General features: G+C 48.3%; 2 protein-coding genes across 2 annotated transcripts; both read right to left on the bottom strand.

Annotated features, from left to right (window-relative positions):
• Positions 1-779: 779 nt before the first annotated feature.
• hypk (huntingtin interacting protein K) lies at positions 780-7,451 on the bottom strand. Its single transcript, XM_068015606.1, has 4 exons — positions 7,242-7,451; positions 5,950-6,005; positions 2,307-2,358; positions 780-1,160 (listed from the first exon to the last, which is right to left on the bottom strand). The coding sequence occupies exons 1-4, from the start codon at positions 7,392-7,394 to the stop codon at positions 1,065-1,067; spliced, it is 357 nt and encodes a 118-aa protein (XP_067871707.1). The 5' UTR covers positions 7,395-7,451; the 3' UTR covers positions 780-1,064.
• Positions 7,452-10,466: 3,015 nt separating this feature from the next.
• On the bottom strand, positions 10,467-20,760 carry mfap1 (microfibril associated protein 1). Its single transcript, XM_068015605.1, has 9 exons — positions 20,576-20,760; positions 18,425-18,641; positions 17,609-17,738; positions 16,043-16,230; positions 14,016-14,124; positions 13,530-13,690; positions 12,940-13,099; positions 12,419-12,508; positions 10,467-10,944 (listed from the first exon to the last, which is right to left on the bottom strand). The coding sequence occupies exons 1-9, from the start codon at positions 20,655-20,657 to the stop codon at positions 10,762-10,764; spliced, it is 1,320 nt and encodes a 439-aa protein (XP_067871706.1). The 5' UTR covers positions 20,658-20,760; the 3' UTR covers positions 10,467-10,761.
• Between the last annotated feature and the right edge of the window lie 3,160 nt (positions 20,761-23,920).

Raw genomic sequence — 23,920 nt, 5'->3', positions numbered from 1 at the left:
TTGGATTTCTCTTTCCCAAACAGTAATCGATGCTAGTTCAATTGTTAATTTTAAATTGAAGACCGAGACATTTTTGTTAACCAAAGGTATTAAAGGATATGGGGCAAAGGCAGAAGTTTTTTTTTTGGTTAGGTCACAGATCAGCCACGATTTCATTAAATGGCGGAACATGCTTGAAGAGTTAAATGGCCACCTGCTGTTTCCCATGTTTCTTCCAATCAGTTTTTAAATCCAATTTGCTACACTCCCTTACTCTTCAATCTTCTCCAATAGTCTCCTATGTAGTACCCTGTCAAAGGTTTTCTGAAGTATAGCTAATTGGCCCAGATACAATTATGTAAAGATGAGCAGGGCGGGGTCCCATCTATCACTGCACATTGTTAGGTGGGCTAATAGAGGTCTAGCAGAGATGGAATGAAATCAAGGAATCTTACATTAGATGGACAGTAGAGGGCACATCATGTTCTAACGGCCCAGTGCTCTGGTCCGACCGACTGCACCTTGAGGACTGTGCCTGCCCACACACAAGGAAAATATTCCAACTATAGAAAAAGTACAGAGAGGAGGCATGAGGATGATCCCCAGTGTTTGAAGGACTGAATTATAGGGAAAGACCAGAGAAAGTGAGCTTTTCAGCCAGAGTAGGAAACAATCTTAAGTTACAGTTTCAAACTGGCAAAAGGTTAATTTAAGACTGATACAGAAAGTCCTTCACACTGAGAGTGATCTTCCTCCTCACACTGTACAAATCTCCAAAGGCAAACACACAGCGAGTTGGGTTTGAGTAAGTGAGCTTGTATTTTATTGGTTCAAGTTTTGAGTCCTTTCAATCCTTTCGTTTGGAAGGTTTTGTTCATCTTCAGGATTCAGTGCTGGATCATGGGGATCACTTGCACCAGCAAAGCATTCATTTCACTGAAACCATCCCAATCCTGTCAAACAACGGGCAGCATTTAAACAGATGGACCTCCCATTCAATTCATGTCTTGCCCCAATCTCTTTGCATTTCACCCCCCACCCCTCCCAAACATCTCCGAAAGAGTCCCAGGCAATACTCTGTGGCTTCAGTCAGTGAGAGCGATCAAGGCTTCGACGACATTTCCCAAATGTTCTCGCAGACCACGCTCTGCCGCGTTTCGAGAGATCTCCATCTCGTTCATCTATAGAGAAAAGAAGTTAAAAGTAAATTTGTCCTTGGAGGTGGTTTTTATGTGGGTGCCCCTCACCTTCAGACTTGTGCTTGACGTGTTATGTAGGAGACCTTTTTCATTTACACTATGATCTGGTGAAGGAAGCAATAGTAACTTTCAAAAAGGAATTAAATATTTAAAGGAGAAATGCTTTTAGGGCTATGAGGAAAGAGCAGGGGAATGGGACTAATTGGCTAGTCCTTTCAAAAAGCTGGCACAAGCTCCATGGGCCGAAGGGCCTCCTTCTGTGTTACAAGATTCTATAAAGTTAAGAAATCCCCGTGCTTATCCAATACAGACAGCACACACCTTATCAACTGATTATCACTGCAGCCACTCTTCTCCAGATATTGCAATGAGATGATTGACCAGGTATTTAGCTGGTGCAGCCCGAAAAAGGGAGATCTCCCTACATGTCAACATGGATTCTCAACATCCACCTGAAGCTGCAGATGGGGCCTCAGTTTAATGTTATACCCATAAGAAAACATCTCTAAATCATCAGTCCCTCAGTACTGCACTGAAAACGTTAGATATGGGCTCAAGTGGTGTTTGAACGCACAACCTTCTGAAGTGAAAGGGCAGATAAAAACAGATCAACAATTTTGTTCTGATTCTCTGTTGTCAATCTGAATAAACAGAACCGAGGGTGCAATGAGAATTGAATGCACAATTCTTGGTTTATATGACCAAAACCCTAATACTTGCAATGACTGTACACCAGACTGCAAAAAAGATTTTACACATTTACACAGGATTTACAGCACAGAAACAGGCCATTCAGCCCAACAGTATTTATACACCACACCAGCCTCCTCCCACCCTTCTATTCCTTACTCCCTCATGTGATTATCAAGCTTCTCCCTAAATGCATTTGCTCTGCTGAAAGGACTGACTCTTGCAGGAGTACAGAGCAGTGTGACCAGATACTTAGTACTGAGCAGGAACCTCAGCCATTTTTATTTCTATTCTGCGTGCAGCACAGAACCAAAGGACCTTGGCACAGAGGAAGTATCTCCTGTGTTTAACACGGCTTGGTAGTGTATTGGGGAGCTGAAAGTTAAAGTTGCCTTGAATCACAAACAAGTGCTTTGTACAGTTGCAAACATGACTTACAATTAGTTCGACATCTTCTTTCCTGATGGTCACTTTTGCCAGCTCCTTCTCCCTGTAGAACAGAGGAGGGGAAAAAAATCAACTCCAGTCTTTACCAGGCTGAGTAATGCAAGGTAGAGTTTGCTGGAACAATGTGCTTTCACCTCTACGTTCATATCCGGAATGATTGGGGAAAAAAAAGGATTTGAGATACTTAAACACAATGAGACATCCCAATGGGCTGTATCAGGTAAGGAGAGGAAAGCGAGCACTAAGTTTGGGGAGGTGACTGAGGCAGTTCCAAGGGTAGGTTCTCAGGGGGCTTTTTGGATATGGAGGTGGTTAGTGAGGCAAGGAATTACCGACAGCAGAACCTCAATGGCTGAAGTTCTACCCCTGACAGTGCTGCAGAGGCCAAATCAGAACAGGGAAGTGATCTAGCAGGTATTAATTACAGGAGGACTGTAATTACAGACAAGCTGACCCACCTCGGAGACTTCAATGCCAGAGTTGGGTGGGACACAAACCTTTGGAAAGGTGTGATTGACAAGGAATGGAGTCCTTCTTCTGACGCAATGCCTTAAACACGGCCTGATCATAACGAACACCCTATGTCATCAGAGAGACAAATACAAGACCTCATGGCAGCACTCTCGCTCCAGGCACTGGCATTTTCTTGACTATATCATTGCCGGAGCGAAGGACCTCAAGGATGTCCACATCACACGTGCTATGATAGGAGCCGATGACTGCTGGATCGACCATGGCCTAATCCGAGTGACTATCTTCATAAACCCAGTTCAAAAATGGCAGCGGAAGCAGAAGGATTGCCGCAGAAAAATCAATATCGATGGTATCAAGGACTCTGTGAGGAAAGACCGACTCAGGCAGCATCTTACAAGCAACTCGGCGACCCTCAACGAACAGGAACCACAGAATGTCCACAATGCCTGGTCTGCCCTCAAAGCTACCATAATCAGCACTTGTGAAGATACTCTTGGTTTCTCGAACAGGAAACATCAAGACTGGTTTGATGAGAACAAACAGGAGATCCAGGAGCTACTAAATCGCAAGTGCAAGGCATTCCTGAACGGGAAACATCACCAAAATTCGAGGGAATAAAAGCAGGTATACAGACAATTGAAGGCTGAGGTTCAACAAAAAACCCGTGACCTAAAGAACAGCTGGTGGGCTGAAAGAGCACAGGAAGTACAGCAACTCACTGACAGACACGACTTGTGTGGATTCTTCAGCACAGTCAAAATCATTTACGGCCCAAATACCCAAGGACCTACTCCACTGAGAGCAAAGAATGGAGTGACACTGATCAAGGACAGAGAGGCAGTCAGCACTCATTGGAAGGAGCATTTCAAAGATCTCCTCAATCACGACTCAGTCCTTGAGGCGAGTGCCCGCGACCACATTCCACAGCATGCTACCCACCATGATCTCAGCACAACCCCAGCCTGACATGAGATTGAAAAGGCCATCGACACTAAAAAAACAATAAGGCCGCTGGTATGGATGGAATTCCTGCTGAAATTCTAAAATACAGCGGAGAGGCACTCTTGACACAAATACATGGTCTCATTTCCCTCATCAGGAAGGAGGAGAGTATGCCAGGGGATCTCCGAGACGGCGTATTTGTGATCATCTTCAAAAATGTGACAAGACCGACTGTGGTAATTACAAAGGGGTATCGCTGCTGTCCACCACAGGGAAGGTCATCGCAAGAGTCCTTCTCAACCATCGCCTCCCTGTGGCTGAAGTGTTCCTACTGGAATCACAATGTGGATTCTGTCCATCAAGAGGCACAGTGGACATGATTTTCACAGCAAGACAACTCCAAGAAAAACAGCAGCAGCCTTTATACATGGCCTTCTTTGACCTCACAAAGGCCTTTGACTCTATCAACAGGGAGGGGTTATGGAACATCTTCCTCAAATCTGGCTGCCCGGAGAAATTCGTCACCAACCTCAGCATACTGCACGACGACACACAAGCTGTAATCCTTACAACAGATCATTCATCGACCCAATCCGACCCAACCCAAACTGGGGACAAGCAAAGCTGTGTCATCACACCAATGCTCTTTTCCATCTTCCTCGCCGCGACACTCCACCCCATCTCCATGAAGCTCCCTGCCGGAGTAGATCTACTCTACAGGACGAGCGGGAAATTACTTAACCAATGTTGCCTCCAGTCCACAACCAAGGACACCCCAACCTCTGTCATCGAGCTGCAGTACGCTGACAACGCTTGTGTATGCACACACTCAGAGTCCAAGCTTCAAACCCTCGTCGATGCATTCACGGACGCATATGAAAGAATGGGCCTTAAGTCAAACATCCGGAAGACAAAGGTCCTCGACCAGCCTGCACCCACAGAGCAACACCAGCCCCTGACTATCAAGATCCACAGCAAACCACTGGACAATGTGGATCACTTCTCATACATCGGGAGCCTCCTCTCAGCAAGGGCAGACATCGACGATGAAACTCAGCATCGCCTCCATTGTGTCAGACGAACGAAGGCTGCGCTGAGGAAAAAAGTGTTCGATGACAAAGACCTCAAACCTGGCACCAAGCTCATGGTCTACAGGGCTGCAGAGTTACCTGCCCTCCTGTATGCGTCGGAAACATGGACACTGTACAGCAGACATCTCAAAGCCCTGGAGACATATCACCAGCGGTACCTCCGCACGATCCTGAAAATTCAGTGGCAGGACAGGCGTTCCAATATCAGTGTCCTCTCTCAGGCCAACATCCCCAGTATTGTGACACTGGTCATGGCTAGTCAGTTATGCTGGGCGGGCCACATCGTCCGCATGCCTGACACAAGACTCCTCAAACAAGCTTTCTATTCCGAGCTCCGTCACGACAAGGAGTGACCAGGAGGGCAGAGGAAACGTTACAAGGACATCCTTAAAGCCTCCTTGAAAAACTGTGACATCTCCACTGATGCGTGCGAAACTCTTGCTCGAGACTGCCCAAAATGGAGAAGAAGCATCCGCGAAGTTGCTTCGGAAATTTGAGCATCCCATTCACTCGCCTCATCAAACACCACCTGCCCCGCCTGTGGCAGAGTGTGCGGATCCAGAATTGGACCAGTCACCGAAGGACCCACAGCCCTGGAGTGGAAGAAAGTCATCCTTGTTCTCGAGGGACTGCCTAAGATGATGATGATTAATTACAGGATGTCACAGAGCTTGAATGGATCGAGGCCATGGAGAGATCTGTAAACAACAATGAGGATATTGAAATCAATGCTCTGGAACGTTGGGAGATCAGCAAAGGGCCGAAGGCAGGTTGTGTAATGGTGGGAGATACCACTGGAGATCATAAAAGCATGATGGTGGTTTCCAATGGTAGTGGGATTGAGGGAGGGAGTTGGCAGCCAGTGTATGGGGTGGAAATACCCTGTGATTTGAAGCTCAGCTGAGGGGTATAAGTGCCCTGAGCCTGGGCTTTATCAGGTTCAGGCCGAGGGAGCGGCCAAACGGGGAGGTGGAACCAGGGGCTGAGGTTTGTGGCAAGAACCAGACTGAAATGGGAAAGTGTTCCACTCCATAGCACCATTCCTGCTTTTTCTGCTTCATCACTGGCTAAGGAGACATTATATATAGTACAGAACAATCTGCACTGATTCAACTGGAGATTCAGACCTTTCCTGCTTGGCTTTCTGTTCCCGGGATCTCCTGTCTCCAATGACAGACATTGCCTGCAAACAGAAACACACAGGTCACAATCCACACTGTCGCAAACTAAACCTGGCCCCCCATCACATCTCCCCTACCCTCTTGCCCCTAATCCCATTCCCCTGCCATACCCTCCTTCACCACTCATTCTCTATTCAAGCTCCCTCTCCTCCCCTCTATCAACCTCTCCTTACACTTCCCCAATTCTCCATCTCCCCACCATCAGACTCTCACCTTCCCCTCCTTACCCCATCACTCTCCATCTCCCCTCCCTTGCCCTCATTCCCTATTCTTCCTTCCTCCACCCTCACCAACTCCTCCCTCTGCCCCTCCCTCATACCTCCTCCCTCTGCACCCTCCCTCATACCTCCTCCCTCTGTCACCTCCCCTATTCCTCCTCTCTCATACCTCCTCCCTCTGCTCCCTCCCTCATACCTCCTCCCTCTGCCCCCTCCCTCATACCTCCTCCCTCTGCCCCCTCCCTCATACCTCCTCCTTCTGTCCCCTCCCTCATACCTCCTCCTTCTGTCCCCTCCCCTATTCCTCCTCCCTCCTCCTTCTGTCCCCTCACTCAGTCCCCTCCCTGATTCCCCTCACTCATACCTCCTCCCTCTGCCCCCTCCCTCATACCTCCTCCCTCTGCCCCCTCCCTCATACCTCCTCCCTCTGCCCCCTCCCTCATACCTCCTCCTTCTGTCCCCTCCCCTATTCCTCCTCCCTCCTCCTTCTGTCCCCTCACTCAGTCCCCTCCCTGATTCCCCTCACTCATACCTCCTCCCTCTGCCCCCTCCCTCATAACTCCTCCCTCTGCCCCTCCCTCATAACTCCTCCCTCTGCACCCTCCCCCATTCCTCCTCCCTCTGCACCCTCCCCCATTCCTCCTCCCTCTGCACCCTCCCCCATTCCTCCTCCCTCTGCACCCTCCCCCATTCCTCCTCCCTCTGCACCCTCCCCCATTCCTCCTCCCTCTGCACCCTCCCCCATTCCTCCTCCCTCTGTCCCCTCCCCCATCCTAACCGTCCCTCATTCCCCTCACTCATAACTCCTCCCTCTGTCCCCTCCCTCATACCTCCTCCCTCTGCCCCCTCCCTCATACCTCCTCCCTCTGCCCCCTCCCTCATACCTCCTCCTTCTGTCCCCTCCCCTATTCCTCCTCCCTCCTCCTTCTGTCCCCTCACTCAGTCCCCTCCCTCATTCCCCTCACTCATACCCCCTCCCCCATCCTAACCGTCCCTCCCTGCCTCTCCTCCAGGCCTCACCGTCTCCAGATCCGAACTGAGGATCTCCTTCTCCTCCGCATAGTCGGTCACCCTCTCCAGATCCGCCGCTCCGCTGTCGTGTTTGCGCGGTTTCTCCGCCGGCCGCTCCGTCTCCTCATTCTCCAGATCCAAGTCTCCATCAGCCTCCGCCATCAGCCGCCTTTACCACGCCGCCGGAAACACGTCAGCGCGCCCACCACCACGCCGCCGGAAGCACGTCAGCGCGCTTTCACTACACCGGCGAGCTGACGTCATTAGCAGCGGCTTCCGGGTTCTGCCCATTGTTGCAGTTTTAATGTTTCTGTGGAAATTAATACTTCAGTTATTAAACCCACATTCAGTAAAACCATCTGATAGGAACAGATACACTTTCATTGTTTGTCCAGTTTTATACGTTTAAATATGTTTAAATACAAAAAGAAATTCTGGAAATCTCTCCAAAACAAATTTTGCGTTGGAGGAGACCTACAAGTCTGGTTAGAACACTCAACATGTCCAACCAACAATGAGTAGCAACCAGACCCCATAGACTGGTAACCAACACACTGTGCAAATGCTGATCAAAACATGCAGCGACAGTGAAGAAACAAGGAGACATTTAAGCATTGAAGAGCCTCTGCCACAGGTCAGGGATCCAAGGTCTGAAGGAACATGGGCTTTTCACCCAGGCATTTTTATAGAGGTATACAAGATAGGGAATAATATGGAAAAGGTTTATCTAGTGGAATGGGTTGTTGACAGTGCTATCAAGCAGCACTTGCTCTGCAATAACCTGCCCACTGACACTTAGTTTGGGTTCCACCAGGGCTACTCAGCTCCTGACCGCATTACAGCCTTGGGTCAAACATGGACAAAAGAGCTAAACTCAAGAGGTGAGGTGTGAGTGACTGCCCTTGACATCAAGGCAGCATTTGACCAAGTATGGCATCAAGGAGTCCTAGCAAAACAGGAGTCAATGGGAATCGGGGGAAAATTCTCAGTTGGTTGGAGTCGTACCTAGGACAAAGGAAGATGGTTGTGGTTGTTGGAAGTCAACCATCTCAGCTCCAGGACATCACTGCAGGAGTTATAGAGTCATAGAGAGATACAGCACTGAAACAGGCCCTTCGGCCCAACAAGTCTGCGCCGACTATCAACCACCCATTTATACTAATCCTACATTAATCCCATTTCCCTCTCACATCCCCACCTTCCCTCAATTCTCCTACCACCTACCTACACTAGGGGCAATTTACAATGGCCAATTTACCTATCAACCCGCAAGTCTTTGGCATGTGGGAGGAAACCGGAGCACCTGGAGGAAACCCACGCAGACACAGGGAGAACTTGCAAACTCCACACAGGCAGTACCCAGAACTGAACCCAGATCACTGGAGCTGTGAGGCTGCGGTGCTAACCACTGCGCCACCTTGAGTTCCTCAGGGTAGTGTCCGAGGCCCAACCATCTTCAGCTGCTTCATCAATGAACATCCAGGCTTGGGCTGATAAGGGACAGGTAGCATTTGCACCTTAAGTGCCAGGCAATGACCATCTCAAACAAGAGAGAATCTAACCATCTCCCCTTGACGTTCAATGGCATTACCATCGCTGAATCCCCCACTATCAACATCCTGGGGGGGGGGGGGTCACCATTGACCAGAAACTAAACGGGAGCAGCCACCTAAATGCTGTGGCTACAAGAGCAGGTCAGAGGCTGGGAATTCTGCAATGAGTAACTCACCTCCTGTCTCCCCAATGCACGTCCACCATCTGCAAGGCACAAGTCAGGAACGTGATGGAATACTCTCCGTTTGCCTGGATGGGTGCAGCTCCAACAACACTCAAGATCAACACCATCCAGGACAAATCAGTCTGCTTAATTGGCACCTCATCCACCCCCTTCAACATTCACTCCCTCCACCACCAACACACAGTGGCAGCAGTGTGTACCATCCACAAGATGCACTGCAGCAACGCACCAAGGCTCCTTCGATAGCACCTTCCAAACCCACGACCTCTACCAACTAGAAAGAGGGCAGCAGATGCATGGGAACACCACCACCTGCAAGTTCCCCTCCAAGCCACACACCATCCTGACTTGGAACTATATCGCCGTTCCTTCACTGTCGCTGGGTGAAAATCCTGGAACTGCCTTCCTAACAGCATTGTGGGTGTACCTACCCCACATGGACTGCAGCGGTTCAAGAAGTCCGCTCACCACCACCTTCTCAAGGGCAATTAGGGATGGGCAATACATGCTGGCCTGGCCAGTGACACTCTTATCCCAGAAACTAATAAAAAAAATTAAATTGTGGCAATAGGACAAGGGCACAGTAGTTAGTAAATTACTAAAAGGCAAATTGAAGACTGATATCAGTCTTTAGACACAGTGACCTGCACATGGAATAAACTCCCATGTTAAGTGAAGATAAAAACTCTGGAAACATTTCATAATTAGCATAACTGCACCAGACAGTTTAAAATAAAAGTGGATCTGAATTTGGCCCACTGACCATTTTCAGCTACTGCATTTTTAACAGTGGCTTCATGACCCCAGTAGAAAATATTTCTGGTATCTTCCTCTCAGAGCCATAACCACCTGCTGGTCATGAGACATTAGCTCTGCCAACATGCATCTGAACTCTCTCTATACCTGGAAGAGATGGTATGCATTTCATCTCAACCAAACAGCAAGTGCATGAATCGGCCAGGAGCTGGCAACAGCAGAACTATCAAAATATCAGGCCCATAACAATGAGCATAGAATCATACAACACAGGAGGCCATTCAGCCCATCGTTAGCACACCAACTGTCCCGATAACACTGTAAAGTATTACCAAGTATTCACAGTGCACACAGGTCTTTCGGCCCAGCTGGTGTTTATGCTCCACATGAGCCTCCTCCCACCCTTCTTCATCGAACCCCATCAACATATCCTTCAACTGTTTTCACCCTCACGTGCATCAGATCCAATTCCATTTTGAAAGTTACAACTGAATCTGCTTCCTCCACCATTTCAGACAGTGCATTCCAGATCAGAAGCACTCGCTGATAAATTTTCTTGATGCTTTGGTGTTGTAATTTCTATGTAGCTTGGGGAGCGATGGATAGAATTGAATTCAAGCTACTAATTTACAATTATGCAGGGTCACACTGCATTGTTGCCAGAACACACGTCTGTTTCCCAGGAGGGCGTTCAGCCAATAATGAAACAAATAAATTATAAACAAATTCATTAACTCACTGTTTTTATCGTACTCGACAAAACAACAGGAACGGTAAAGGATACATGATTACACATTTGTAAACACTTCAGAAATTTTTCTTTAAAAAGCAAGTTTAAATTACAGATCAACAGTCTTTTCACCAGGGAAAACAATATTTCAACAAAACGTCACTAAGAGTTTTCGAAACTCTTTAAATTCCATGTGCAACATGGGGCAGCTGGAAACAGGGGTGCTAAAGTTCACCTTGTGAGAGATCTGACACTTGGTGTAAAGCCCACAATCCATGTGGCCAGAATGCCCCCACCCCTGGGGATTACGTGGTCTTTCTCTTCTTGGCTGATGGCCTCTCGAACACATCGCGCACTCCGGCTGCCCGCTGCTTGAAGAACTTGCTGTTCTGAGCGGATTCCTGAGCCCAGGCAGAGTCAAATGAGGTGGTGTCTTGATCGACCAGGTGAGTGTATTTAGTCCGCCCCGAACGACCAAAGTTTTTGACCTGGTGGGAGAGTGAAACCCAAAATCAGTTTAAACAGTCGACCACTTTCATTCAAACAGCAGCAAGGCAAATTTCACCCAAAATTTAAGTGCTGGAAATACACAACTACAAATCATTGAATCACAGAGCACAGAAGGAGGCCATTCGGCCCATTGCACCTGTGCTGGATCTTTGAAAGAGTTATCCAATCAATCCCACCCCCCTGCTCTTTCCCCATAGCCCTACAAACCTTTTCCTTCAATTATTTATCCAATTCCTTTTTGAAAGTTACTAATGAATCTGCTTCCAACACCCTTTCAGGCAGTGCATTCCAGATCACAACAACTGGCTAGAGTAAATTTTCATCTGAAAACCTTTTGATCACCATTTCCACCCCCCCCGCCCCCCCCCCCCCCCCCCCCCCCCCACCTCCCCTCAGTAACTGTAATTTCTAGTCTAAATGGAAGGCTTAAAACCAAATTTTAAACTACAAAGAGAAAAGATGGGTTGAAGTTTCTGGTGTCCTCCTCTCTCAGCAAGGATGCCAGCACTCACCGCTTTCTCACAGTGGCACAGTGGTTAGCACCGCAGCCTCACAGCTCAGCGACCCGGGTTCAATTCTGGGTTCTGCCTGTGTGGAGTTTGCAAGTTCTCCCCGTGTCTGCGTGGGTTTCCTCCGGGTGCTCCGGTTTCCTCCCACATGCAAAAGACTTGCAGGTTGATAGGTAAATTGGTCATTAGCAATTGCCCCTAGTATAGGTAGGTGGTAGGGAAATATAGGGACAGGTGGGGATGTGGTAGGAATATGGAACTAGTGTTGGATTAGTATAAATGGGTGGTTGATGGTCGGCACAGACTCGGTGGGCCGAAGGGCCTGTTTCAGTGCTGTATCTCTGAACTAAACTAAACATTCTCACTGGAGGTTGAAGGGGGTGGGAGACATGACCCAGTTGATCATTATTTGCACACTAATGAGTGACAGTCGCTTCGGGAAAAACTGAGGTCTCTCATTCCCCCGTCTTTCACAACAAGCGTTTACAGTGCCAGGAAGGTGCAGGGCAGTGGTCAGTCGACATCTGAAAGAGCAGTTTTAACTCTTGGTGGGACTCTCCATCGAAACATACAGCGTTCTGTAGTAGATTCCAGGTGAAATGTGAAGTCAGCTTTTCTCTTTCTAATGCTGATCGACCTGCTCCAGCCAGCTAACTTACAGGGACAATCTGCTCTTCTGGTACCAGCTGATTTCCTCCGCCCTCTCCACCCCCCGTTCTATACCCAGGGCTGCTGTTGTCTCTGAAAACCAGTCTCTTTGGCATTGCATTGATTCTCCTGAACCTCTGAGTTACCCCTTGCCTCCCCAATAAGGGCAGAGCGTTTTCCCTTCCGTCAGAAGTGCTCAGAGGCAGCTGTTTATCTGAAGGGAGTGTTACAAGACAAGTGCTTGATGAGCAGTGCATTTGGGCACATGCCCTCAGGTGATCCAGGTGCACAGTACCTGCATGACTTTGGGTAGGATGGTCTTGTTGAAATGGTCCTCCAACGTCGGAGAACTGAAGTCCCGTTTGTATAGATCCTCCTCTTCGTCCTGTTAAACGGTAAACAAGAGGGTCAGTTAGTTTCCCTACCCTGAAGGGAGGTATACATGAATTAACATGTGGTGTGTATTACCAGTGCAGACCAAATATGGATTCTAAAGAAACATATCAAATTCCCTCGCTGACTCAGTTTATTTAGAAATCACTCACTCGAACACTTAAGAGATCATGGCTCTACTCGTCATCTACCAAAGGTTCTGCTTCTCACTGGAGCCTGGTGCCACATGGAGCAACACCATTCGGAACTTGTCCCAATGGCCATTACTCTTGGGTGATACCAGTCAGTCAATGTCAGCAGGCTATCCTACTGTTTAGGGTATCACACCAGAGGCTAATTCTGTCCCCAGAAACATTTGCCAACACAAGCCACTGAAAATATTGGGGTTGGTGTTTTGTGTCGGCTGAAATCGGCCCCACTCACCATGAAGAAGGCTCCTCTGTGGTAATATTTCTGCAGGAACTTGTATTTTCCTTTGCTGGCCTTGTTAGTGATGGCTTTGCTGTTGGCTCGAAGCTCTGCTCGCCTCTCCTCCTCTGTCAGGTTATGCATCCGGTCAATCTCAGCTTTCTCCTTCTCCATGCTGCAAAATGGGAAGACAATTAAACAAGAGAGGACCCTTCCTAATCACAGAATAACCACTTCATCCACACAGTCAGACAAAGATGGACAGAGCGACAGAGACATACACAAAACACACCGACAAAATCAGATAGTGACAGGGAAAGCAAGATTAATGTTACTCAGTCACCATTATTGTACAGACTGTATATAAACACACACTGGAGAAAGTATAGCACAGACTTGTTGGATGCACACTGCCCCAAGAAATGTTCTAACTTTTATATAGCGTAGCGATTCAGTAAAGAGCAAGTTGGCTCTGTGGCCTATATGCAAATGGCTTATTTTTCCTCCAGGATGTTGGTGGGTGGGGAGAGTGTGCTGCGTTAATGAAGAGGTGGTACTTAGGTTATAGTGGGAGCAGGCGAAACACGGATAGCACAAGTACTCACGACTCTCGCTCCTCTCGGTCCCGTTTGATGCGTTTAAGTTCCCGCACTTTCCATGACTCGTATTCCTCTTCATCGTTCTCATCATCGGTGTTCAGCGCATCGAGAGCAGAGAGTGTTCTCCGCGACTCCTCAATCTCCCGCCTGGCCTCTTCCTCCACAATCTGCAAAATGTCACCATATTGCTAAGAACACGCCTCTCCCCTCACTAGTACAGCCCACCATCCCACCCCAACACACTGGTACTGCTGTCCCTGCATCGGTACCGCCCCCACCCCCAAAATCGGGCTGCTGGTCTTATCCTCTGAGCCCCAACAAGTGTTCCACCGTCCTGCCCCACAACATGCTTCCTGCAGTGGCCAAGCTTGAAACCAGCCAAGGTGGCCGCTCCCCATCCCTATCCAATTACCTCTGCTGGAGGAGGACAGGATCCCACACTGCATACAGGTAGCCATGAAGCTGTGCAGCTCTGCAGACTGTGCTCGGTACCTTCAATGTATACTTGCGCTGCTCCTCGCTCAAGCGTTTTGCCTCCTGCTCCAGCTCCTTCTGCTTGATGGCCTCGGCTTCACGTTCCTGCACAGTAACTCGGTCCTTTCTGGGGAAAATCAGAACGGAAAGATAGTCAAGGGACCTGCACAGAATAGCTCATGCTACAAAACCTCAGATGAAAGAAATTAGAATTTTTTTTTTTGCTTGCATATTTCACATCCACAAAGCACCTTACAGCAATGAAGTACTTCTGAAGTGTAGTTGTTATATTCCAGAAAGCCTGATGGTGAAGGATGATACTGGGGCCAATCTTTACTCAGTCTAACATTTATTTAGAGTGAAACACTGCAAGCATACATCGCCTAACTCAACCACCCCACAGTTTCAGTAAGTATCTCTTTATATGCGCTCAGGTGAAATCCCAATTAATGCCCGCCAACTGCATATAATTAAAGACAATTGATGTATAATCAACAGCAGTTACTCTTGTAATGTAAGAAACACACCAGACAATTTGTGCACAGCAAGATATCACAAACAGCAATCTGAAAATGATCAGGTGATCTGTTTTTATAGTGATGTTGGTTGAGGGATAAATATCGCACCATTGGCGAGAACTCCCCGCTTCGAAAGAGTGCCATGGGATCTACCTGAGCGGTAGACAGGGCATCATTTTAATGTCTCAGCTGCAAAACAGCACCTCTGACAGTGCAGCACTCCCTTGGTACTGAACTACAGAGTCAACCTGGACTCTGGGGTCAAGTGTCAACAGTGGGACTTGAAACCACGACATTCTGACTAGGAAGATGAGACAAGAGGGACACCAACCAAGCCTTGACACCAGGAACTGCGACCGCTGGTGCTCTTACTGCTGCCAAGTGTGAGCAGCTAATTCAGCACAGAACAGAGATTGAAGCCAAGTCTTTCTCTGTTTGCATGGCTCAGAACTCATCACCATAACCAGCTAAAATAGGAGAATCTCTGTCTAATTCTAAAAACCTCCAATTCATTTAATTAAAGCCCTGGCTGGTGTCCAGCTTATAAGACCCAAGCACAGATTATATCTTGCCCCACCCCCCGCACCATTCTCTGTCCCCAAAGCTGCTGAACCCCCAATCAATGCTGCCTTCAAGTCAGAACTAGCGAGCAGCAGGGTCAGAGAGGCAAAGAAACAGACACGTGGAGCTGGGCAATACTGAAGCTGTCAGATAGCAGCAACCTCAGTAAATGCCAGAAGCAAGTCCCAGTCCTTCCACACAGCTCCTGTGTTGCGCTGGGAAAGAGTAGCAAAAGCTTCAATTAATTTTCTATTTTAACTCTGAGAAAATTTTCAGCAAGTATACTTGGGTCCACATATGACCGGACTGGGCAGGGCTGCACTAAATATACTGAGCACAAGATTCTATAAAGGTAGTTAGAGTGTTTCCATTTATTTAAAAAAACCTGTGTATTCATCAAGATGAGGTTAGCATTAGTGTTGAGAATGGAAGATTTTCTGGTTTCAGCAAACACTCCCAGGTCAGGTACAGCACGGGGTTAGATACAGAGTAAATCTTTCTCTACACTGTCCCCATCAAATACTCCCAGGACCTTCAGCACGGGGTTAGAGACAGAGTAAAGCTCCTTCGACACGGTCCCTCGAGGCTGACAGGAGGGTACGTAACCTGTGAGCTGACTTCTGGCCCGGGACTGCACGAAAAAAAAAATGGGGTTAGATACAGAGTAAAGCTCCCTCTGCACTGTCCCATCAAACTCTCAGAGAAGAGCTGAATTGAGTCAGTCTCCCTCTAAAATACTCAAAATGCCTTCGCTTTATCGCCATAAAATGTCCCTTTACTGCACTAGTTTGATAATATTTCGATGTCCGGCACCAGCTAGCCTGTGGCCCAAGTGAATTGCCAATTTTACCGCGAGCACTGGTAATTTTAGGGTGGTGTTGTATTGTGCGCCCACACACAACCCCTGCTTTGCAAGATATTCACAAGAAAGGCTGTGGGTCGGCCAGCATTCCCAACGAAACATACCTTCTTATAAAGACAGGCTTCAGCCTGGGTTCAGTTTCATCCTCGCTGTCTGTATATTCCTCGTACTCAGACTCCTCCTCAGACTCTTCTCCAGATCTACCTTCATCTTCCAGCTCCAGCAGTTCTAATTCCTCGTTTGCTCTCTCCTGCGCCCGCTGCCTCATCATGGCACGACGACGCTCGATTTCCTATTGCAGCATGAGGGGGACAGCTGTCAATCTGCCTAGGGTCGTTAACATCCAACAACTGCTCAGAGTTATCCATATACAGTCACAACTCAACAAACATTAAAGATCTTTCCACTTGCGAGGGAGATCAAAACTAGGGGACATAAATATAAGATAGTCACTAATAAATCCAATAGGGAATTCAGAGTAACTTCTTTACTCAGAAAGTGGTGAGAATACAGCAGCAAATAGCACAGACACATCTAAGGGGAAGCTACATAAACACGAGGGAGAAAGGAGTAGATGATGTTGAGATGAAGAGGGTGGGAGGAGGTTTGTGCAGGGTATAAACACCAGCATAGCCCAGTTGGGCTGAATGGCCTGTATCTGTGCTGTAACTACTTTGTAAAGACGACCCCCACCCACAGATCCAATGGACAATAAATCAGTTCCTTCCCCCTCCCGCACTCCCCAACCTTGCCCAGCCAGCATTATCCATCCTACATGCAGGCCCACAGGTGCTGACTTGTCTCCAGCTCCCTCACTCAAGTGGCCTTTATGTGTTAACCCATGTAGGCTATTTGAATCTGGGAGGCATCACAGCAGAGCCTGATCGTGTCCTCAACACAACACACACAAGGGCTTTACTGTCTATAGCTGTCTAGAGCCCTAGTTTTGGTTTTGGTCAAGGGAGGCTGAAGCTAACTGCAGTCTATCTACCTGCACCTCAGCTGCAATCTGCTAACTCAGCAAAGGTGCCAGGACCTTCCTGAGCTGGGTGTCTCAGTTTTACACTGGGCATCTACATCCTAGGGTTTTCAGCAATTAACTGGAGAGAAAAGGTCTAGGGTCAGAGACCCACAAACCTCAAGGGAAACTGATGTCACCAGAGGAATTCCATCTCTCACACTCCAAACAGAAATTTTATAGAAAACGTACAGCGCAGAAACATGCCCAGCTGCTTTATGCTGGTGTTTATGCTCCACACAAGCCTTCTACTTCATCTACCCCCATCAGCATATGCTTCTGTTCCTTTCACACTCATTTGTCTATCAAGCTTCCTCTTAAATGTATCTATGCTACCACTCCTTGTGCTCCCTTTCTTCAGTTGTTCATTGGGTAACATTAAACACAAGAGCATTCTGGTAAAGTCCAGACTGGTCAGCATTTAAAAAAAAAGAGAAGGTAGGCCTGTGATTCTGGCGAGAATCTGCACGAGGATTAGAGCTGGGGTCTGCACCAGGCCTGTAATTCAGAGTCTCCACTCAATCCATACCCTGTCTCTTCACTTCCACACACCAACGAGCTATTCTGGATCTTCCTGCTGTTAGTTTAAAGTTTTCAGTACTCCCTCTTTCTCATTCATTGTTTATGCACTGAGTGTGAGGCTTGTACACACCTCATCGTCCACTTCCTCCTCCTCCTCCTCACTAGTATCCTCTCGATCCACGTGCCATGGCTCACCCTCATCCTCCGACTCCGCTTCCATCACCACCTCTGGCTCGACGATCATCCGATGTCGGGCCAGCCTACAGGAACACAAGAGGAAAGTTATCAGTCATCTTCCCGGAGAGCAAAGCTTAAATATTGGACACTATTTCAAAATTCAACAATCTGAATTTATACAGCTCCTTTCACATCCTCAGGACGTCCCAAAGTGTTTCACCATCAATGCATTACTTGCAGCGCAGTCAATGGCTGCTGCATTTGCCTCCTTAACAACGATTTGTACGGACCACGAGCAGCAGTGAAATAAATGACCAATTAGTTTGTTTTCTTGATTTTGGTTGAGGGATAAATATTGGCCAGGACACCGAGAAGAGCTTCCAACCTCTTGGTCGAATAGTTCCGTGGGATCTTTGACATCCATTTGAAATGGCAGACAGGAAACGGGTTCAACATCACATCTGAAAGATGGCACCTGACAATGCATTCCTCCCTCAGTACCAGACTAAAGTGTCAACCTGCTTTGTGTACTCAATTCCTGATCAGGAACAGCACTTCGGCTGGCTTTTTTTCGTGCCCAACTGAAGGGCACTGAAACCACTAAACAGCTCTCCTGTTACCTTGAGAGACCAAGCATTTCACTTGCAATCTTCCCTGATCTGTGCAGCTCAAGACCAGGCTGTATGTTTACAGAACACAAACGAACAAAAATAAATCAGGAGCTGCCTGGCAGACCCTGCATATCCCCACGGGCCCCAGATTCTCTTACCTTTCCTCTACATCCTCAGAAAGTCGGTTCTGGAGACGTTTCAGACGAGGGTCATTCGCCAGATCCTCCGTCACCTCAGGCTCTGCCTCTGTATCCTTTGGTTTCTTAACAAACTGGAAGTCCTCCTCCTCCTCATCAGAGGACTCCATGGGCGCATAATCGGGTCGCTTACCAGAGACATAGCGTTTCACCTTCACCTTTTCCATCGACACCTCACCTGGGTATAGAAGGCAGCTGCGTTCAGTCAAGGCCTTACTATGGTAACTGCAGGATCAGTAGCAACAGCTGACCAAAAGAGGCCTGGGTCTCAGGGCTTCCACCACAGCTGTACTGTGGCCGAGCTAAGATAAAGATTAATATCACCACAAATGAGGAATCACTCAGTGCAGAGTCTGACAGAGGAAAAGAGGGAGGCTGTCGCAGGGAGAATGTTGGGATGGGGCAGGGTGCGATAGACTGAGTGTCCTAAAGGAAGGGCAAAGGGAGTGAAATAGGCAGGGTGCTGAAGGAGGAGGGGTGCCAGAGGGAGAGACCAAGGTGCGATTTGGTGATGCAGGTGAGGGGTTCACTGTACGTCTTTAGGTGAGCCAGAGGATGGAAAGTATGGCCATGCTGCAGTAAGTGACAGATGCCAATGGAATCCTCCACAAGGTTGTGACATTCCAGAATCACAGAACAGTTACAGTGCAGAAGGCGGCCATTCAGCCCATCGTTTCCATACCGGCTCTCCGCATGAGCAATTCACTCAGTTCCATTCCACCACCTTCTCCCTGTAACCCTGCACATTCTTCCTTTTCATATAACTGTCTAATTCCCTTTTGAATGTTTCAATTGAACCTGCCTCCACCACATTCTCAGGCAGCGCATTCCAGACCTTAACCACTCGCTGCGTGAAAAAGTTTTTCCTCATGTCACTTTTGCTTTTCTTCCCAAATACTTTAAATCTGTACCCTCTCGTCTCGATCCTCACGAGTGGGAACAGTTTCTCTCTATCTACTCAGTCCAGACCCCTTATGATTTTGAATACCTCTATCAAATCAACTCTCAGCCTTCTCTTCTCCAAGAAGAACAGTCCTAACTTCTCCAATCTAGCTTCATAACTGGAATTCCTCATCCCTGGAACCATTCTCGTGAATCTTTTCTGTACTCTCTCCAATGCCCTCACGTCTTTCCTCAAGTGCAGCACCCAGAACTGATGCAATATCCCAGCTGAGGCCAAACTAATGTCTTATACAAGTTCAATATATCTTCCTTGCTCTTGTGCTCAATGCTCCCATTAATAAAGCACAGGACACTGTATGCTTTATTGACCACACTCTCAACCTGTCCTGCACCTTTAATGACTTATGCATGTATACACCCAGGTCCCTCTGATCCTGCACCCCCTTTAGAATTGTACCCTTTATTCTTTATTATCTCTCTATGTTCTTCCTACCAAAATGAATCACTTCACATTTCTCTGCATTGAATTTCATCTGTCACCTGTCCGCCCATTCCACCAACTTGTCTATGTCCTTTGGAAGATCTACACTATCCTCACAGTTCACAATGCTTCCAAGTTTCATATCATCTGCAAACTTTGAAACTGTGCCCTGTACACCAAGGTCTAGATCATTAATATATAATCAGGAGAGAAATAGAGATAGAGGGATGTCATTTGTTGGTCTGTTGTCGATGGATTGAGATAAGCGTGATCAATTGCCAGCGAGTACCCGGGGCAGGACGGTCAGAGAGAGGAGGATGTGACAGTTTGGATCGTTTCTTGTAAGGAGGCAACAACACGTTCTTCAATGGGCCCTTCAGAGAGAAGGAAAACAGTGGGATTATCCAGGGACAGCAACAGAGGAGAAGGTTGGGGCAAAAGTACCCGGGGGGAAAGGCGGCACAGGCACGATGGGCCTTCGGTGCCCTGTGATTCTCTGGCAAAGGGAGAGGAGGGAGCGGGGCAAGGCTAGACTCAGGGCTGGAGCCTCACCAAATCACCTGCATTTACACAGCGCCTTGAACATAGTAAAGCATCCAGACAAAAACCTTCACTGGATCAACAACCTCCGCCCGGCCCCTCACTCCCCCGGGGTCACTGATACCGAGAGCCCGAGGCTCCGGCCAGGACTAGGCCTCAATCCCCAGACTCGCGCCCCGCCCGCTGACCTTTCTCATTGAGGACGGGCACGGCTCCGGCCGTGGACTGGATCGGCGGCTGCTTGGCGTTGAGGCCGAGTGGAGCCGCCATGATTGCGCCGCCGGTTCCACAGACAAAACGCGGGGAGAAAATAAAACAATCGGCGCAAAACCACAAGATGGCGGCGAGGAAAATGTCTTGGAGGCGCGGACTGATGATGTCATCATGAAGCACCCAGCCCCGCCCCTCGTTCTGGTTTCTATTGGCTGTTGGTGGGGTGGGGGTGGGGCTAACAGCTGACGGACGGGACTCCACCACGGGAGGCGGGGCTTGGCGTAAAATAACATCATACTGGACTGGCCAATTGATTTACAGAGAAAATAGGAGCAGGAGTAGGCCATTCGGCCCATCGAGCCTGCCCGGCCATTCATGATGATCATGGCTGATCATCAAACAGCAACCAGCTGGGCTGGGGAATGGGGCGGGGCTTCGACAAAGGGCGGGGTTTGGGAATGGGCGGGGCTTGTGGAATGGGGCGGGGCTTCGGCCATGGGCAGGGCTTGGGAATAGGGGCATGGGGGAAAGGGCGGGGTTTGGGAATGGGGGGGGTGTGATGGGGAATGGGCGGGGTTTGAAGGAATGGGCGGGGTTTGGGGTGTGGAGGTTCCATGACAATACTCGGGGATTGGGTGGAGTGGGGCTCGAGAGAATGGGCAGAGCTTGGGGGAGATTGGGCGGGGCTTAGAGGCAATGGGCGGGGTTTGGAGGACTGGGCGGGGTTTGTGGAATGGGGCAGGGTTTGGGGTGGAGTGGGGCTCGGGAGAATGGGCGGGGTTTGGAGGAATGGGCGTGCCTCGAGAGAATAGGCGGGGTTTGGAGGAATGGGTGGGGCTCGAGAGAATGGGCGGGGTTTGGAGGAATGGGCAGGGTTCAGGAGAATGGGGCGGGGTTTGGAGAATGGGGCGGGGCTAAGTGTGGGATGTCTCTTGCCAGGAGCACCTCCATGGGGGAGGCACCCAACAGCAGGGTCACTGGGATCCCAAGCAGAGGACCAGGCACATAGAGAACAAAATGCTGTGAGGCAGTGGGTGAGCTTGAGCCAGGAATTCAGTGATGGCATCAGTCTGCACATTTATAGAATCTTAGGAGGTGTCCATTTGGCCCATCAAGCCTGTGCCATATCTTTGAAATGGCTTTCCAATTAATCCCACTCCCCCTGCTAGAGTCATAGAGTCATACGGCACAGAAACAGGCCCTTCGGCCCATCGTGTCTGTGCCGGCCATCAAGCACCTACCTATTTTAATCCCATTTTCCAGCACTTGGCAAGTAGCATTGTATGCTATGGCGTTTCAAGTGCTCATGTAAATATTTCTTAAATGTTGTGAGGGCTCCTGCCTCTACCACCTCTTCACACAGTGTATTCCAGATTCCAACCACCCTCTGGGTGAAAAAAAAATCTTCTCAAATCCCCTCTAAACCTCCTGACCCTTACCTTAAATCTATGCCTCCTGGTTATTGACCCCTCCGCCAAGGGAAAAAGTTTCCTCCTACCTACCCTGTCAATGCCCCTCATAATTTTGTATAATTACTCTAAAAACAACCCTAGCCTTTTCAGTCTCTCTTCATAGCTGAAATGCTCCAGCCCAGGCAACATCCTGGTGAATCTCCTCTGCACCCTCTCCAGTGCAATCACATCCTTCCTATAGTGTGGTGACCAGAACTGTACACAGTACTCCAGCTGTGGCCTAACTAGCGTTTTATACAGCTCCATCATAACCTCCCTGTTCTTATATTCTATGCCTTGGCTAATAAAGGCAAGTATCCCATATGCCTTCCTAACCACCTTATCTACCTGTGCTGCTGCCTTCAGTGATCTATGGACAAGTACACCAAGGTCCCTCTGACCCTCTGTACTCCCTAGGGCCTACCTCCATTGTTAGTCCTCCCAAAATGCATCACCTCACACTTCTCAGGATTAAATTCCATTTGCCACTGCTCCGCCCATCTTACCAGCCCATTTATTTTGTCCTGTAATCAAAGGCTTTCCTCCTCACTATTTACGACACCACCAATTTTCGTGCCATCTGTGAACTTACTGATCATACCTCCTATATTCACGTCTAAATCATTAATGTACACTACAAACAGCAAGGGTCCCAGCACCGATCCCTGTGGTACACCACTGGTCACAGGCTTCCACTCGCAAAAACAACCCTCGACCATCACCCTCTGCCTCCTGTCACTAAGCCAATTTTGGATCCAATTTGCCAAATTTCCCTGGATCCCATAGGCTCTTACCTTCTTAACCAATCTCCCATGCGGGACCTTATCAAAAGCCTTACGGAAGTCAATGTAGACTACATCAACTGCTTTATCCTCATCTACACATCTAGCCACTCCTCAAAAAATTCAATCAAGTTAGTTAGTCACAATCTCCCCCTGACAAAGCCATGCTGACTATCCCTTATTAATCCCTGCCTCTCCAAGTGGAGATTAATCCTGTCCCTCAGAATTTTTTCCAATGGTTTCCCTACCACTGATGTTAGACTCACTGGCCTGTAAATTACCTGGTTTATCCCTGCTACCCTTCTTGAATAATGGTACCACATTCACTGTCCTCCAGTCCACTGGTACCTCTCCTGTGGCCAGAGAGGATTTGAAAATTTGTGTCAGAGCCCCTGCTATCTCCTCCCTTGCCTCACATAACAGCCTGGGATACATCTCATCTGGGCCTGGGGAATTAGCCACTTTTAAGCCCACAAATACAGCTAATACTTCCTCCCTTTCAATGCTAATTTGTTCAAGTATATCACAATCCCCCTCCCTGATCTCTACACCTACATTGTCCTTCTCCATAGTGAACACAGATGAAAAGTAATCATTTAAAACCTCACTTACATCCTCCAGCTCCACACACAGATTGCCATGTTGGTCCCTAATGGGCCCTACTCTTTCCCTGGTTATCCTCTTGCCCTTAATATACTTATAAAATGCCTTGGGATTTTCCTTTATCTTGCCCGCCAGTGTTTTTCATGCCCCCTCTTCGGTCTCCTAATTACTTTTTGAAGTACCCCCCCCCCCCTCCCTACACTTTGCCCACTACCCTGCAAATCATTCCTGATCAACTCAGTGTCCGATTGTCCTTTGAAAGTTCCTTTGGAAACTGATTGCACCACACATGTCGAGGCTTCCAAATCTTAACCCGCTGCATGAAAACATTTCTCCTCAATTCCACTCTAGTTCTTTTGCTAATTATTTTAAATTTATGACCTCTGGTTACTGACCCACTTGCCAGGGGAAATAATTTCTCCCTGCTTGCTCTAACATACACAAGATCCTCACCTGATGAGATGATGATTGTTTTCAGTGATAA

This window comes from Heterodontus francisci, chromosome 35 (genome assembly GCF_036365525.1).
Source record: "Heterodontus francisci isolate sHetFra1 chromosome 35, sHetFra1.hap1, whole genome shotgun sequence".
In the NCBI taxonomy this organism is placed as follows: Eukaryota; Metazoa; Chordata; class Chondrichthyes; order Heterodontiformes; family Heterodontidae; genus Heterodontus; species Heterodontus francisci.
This window is presented reverse-complemented; position numbering and strand designations above follow the sequence as displayed.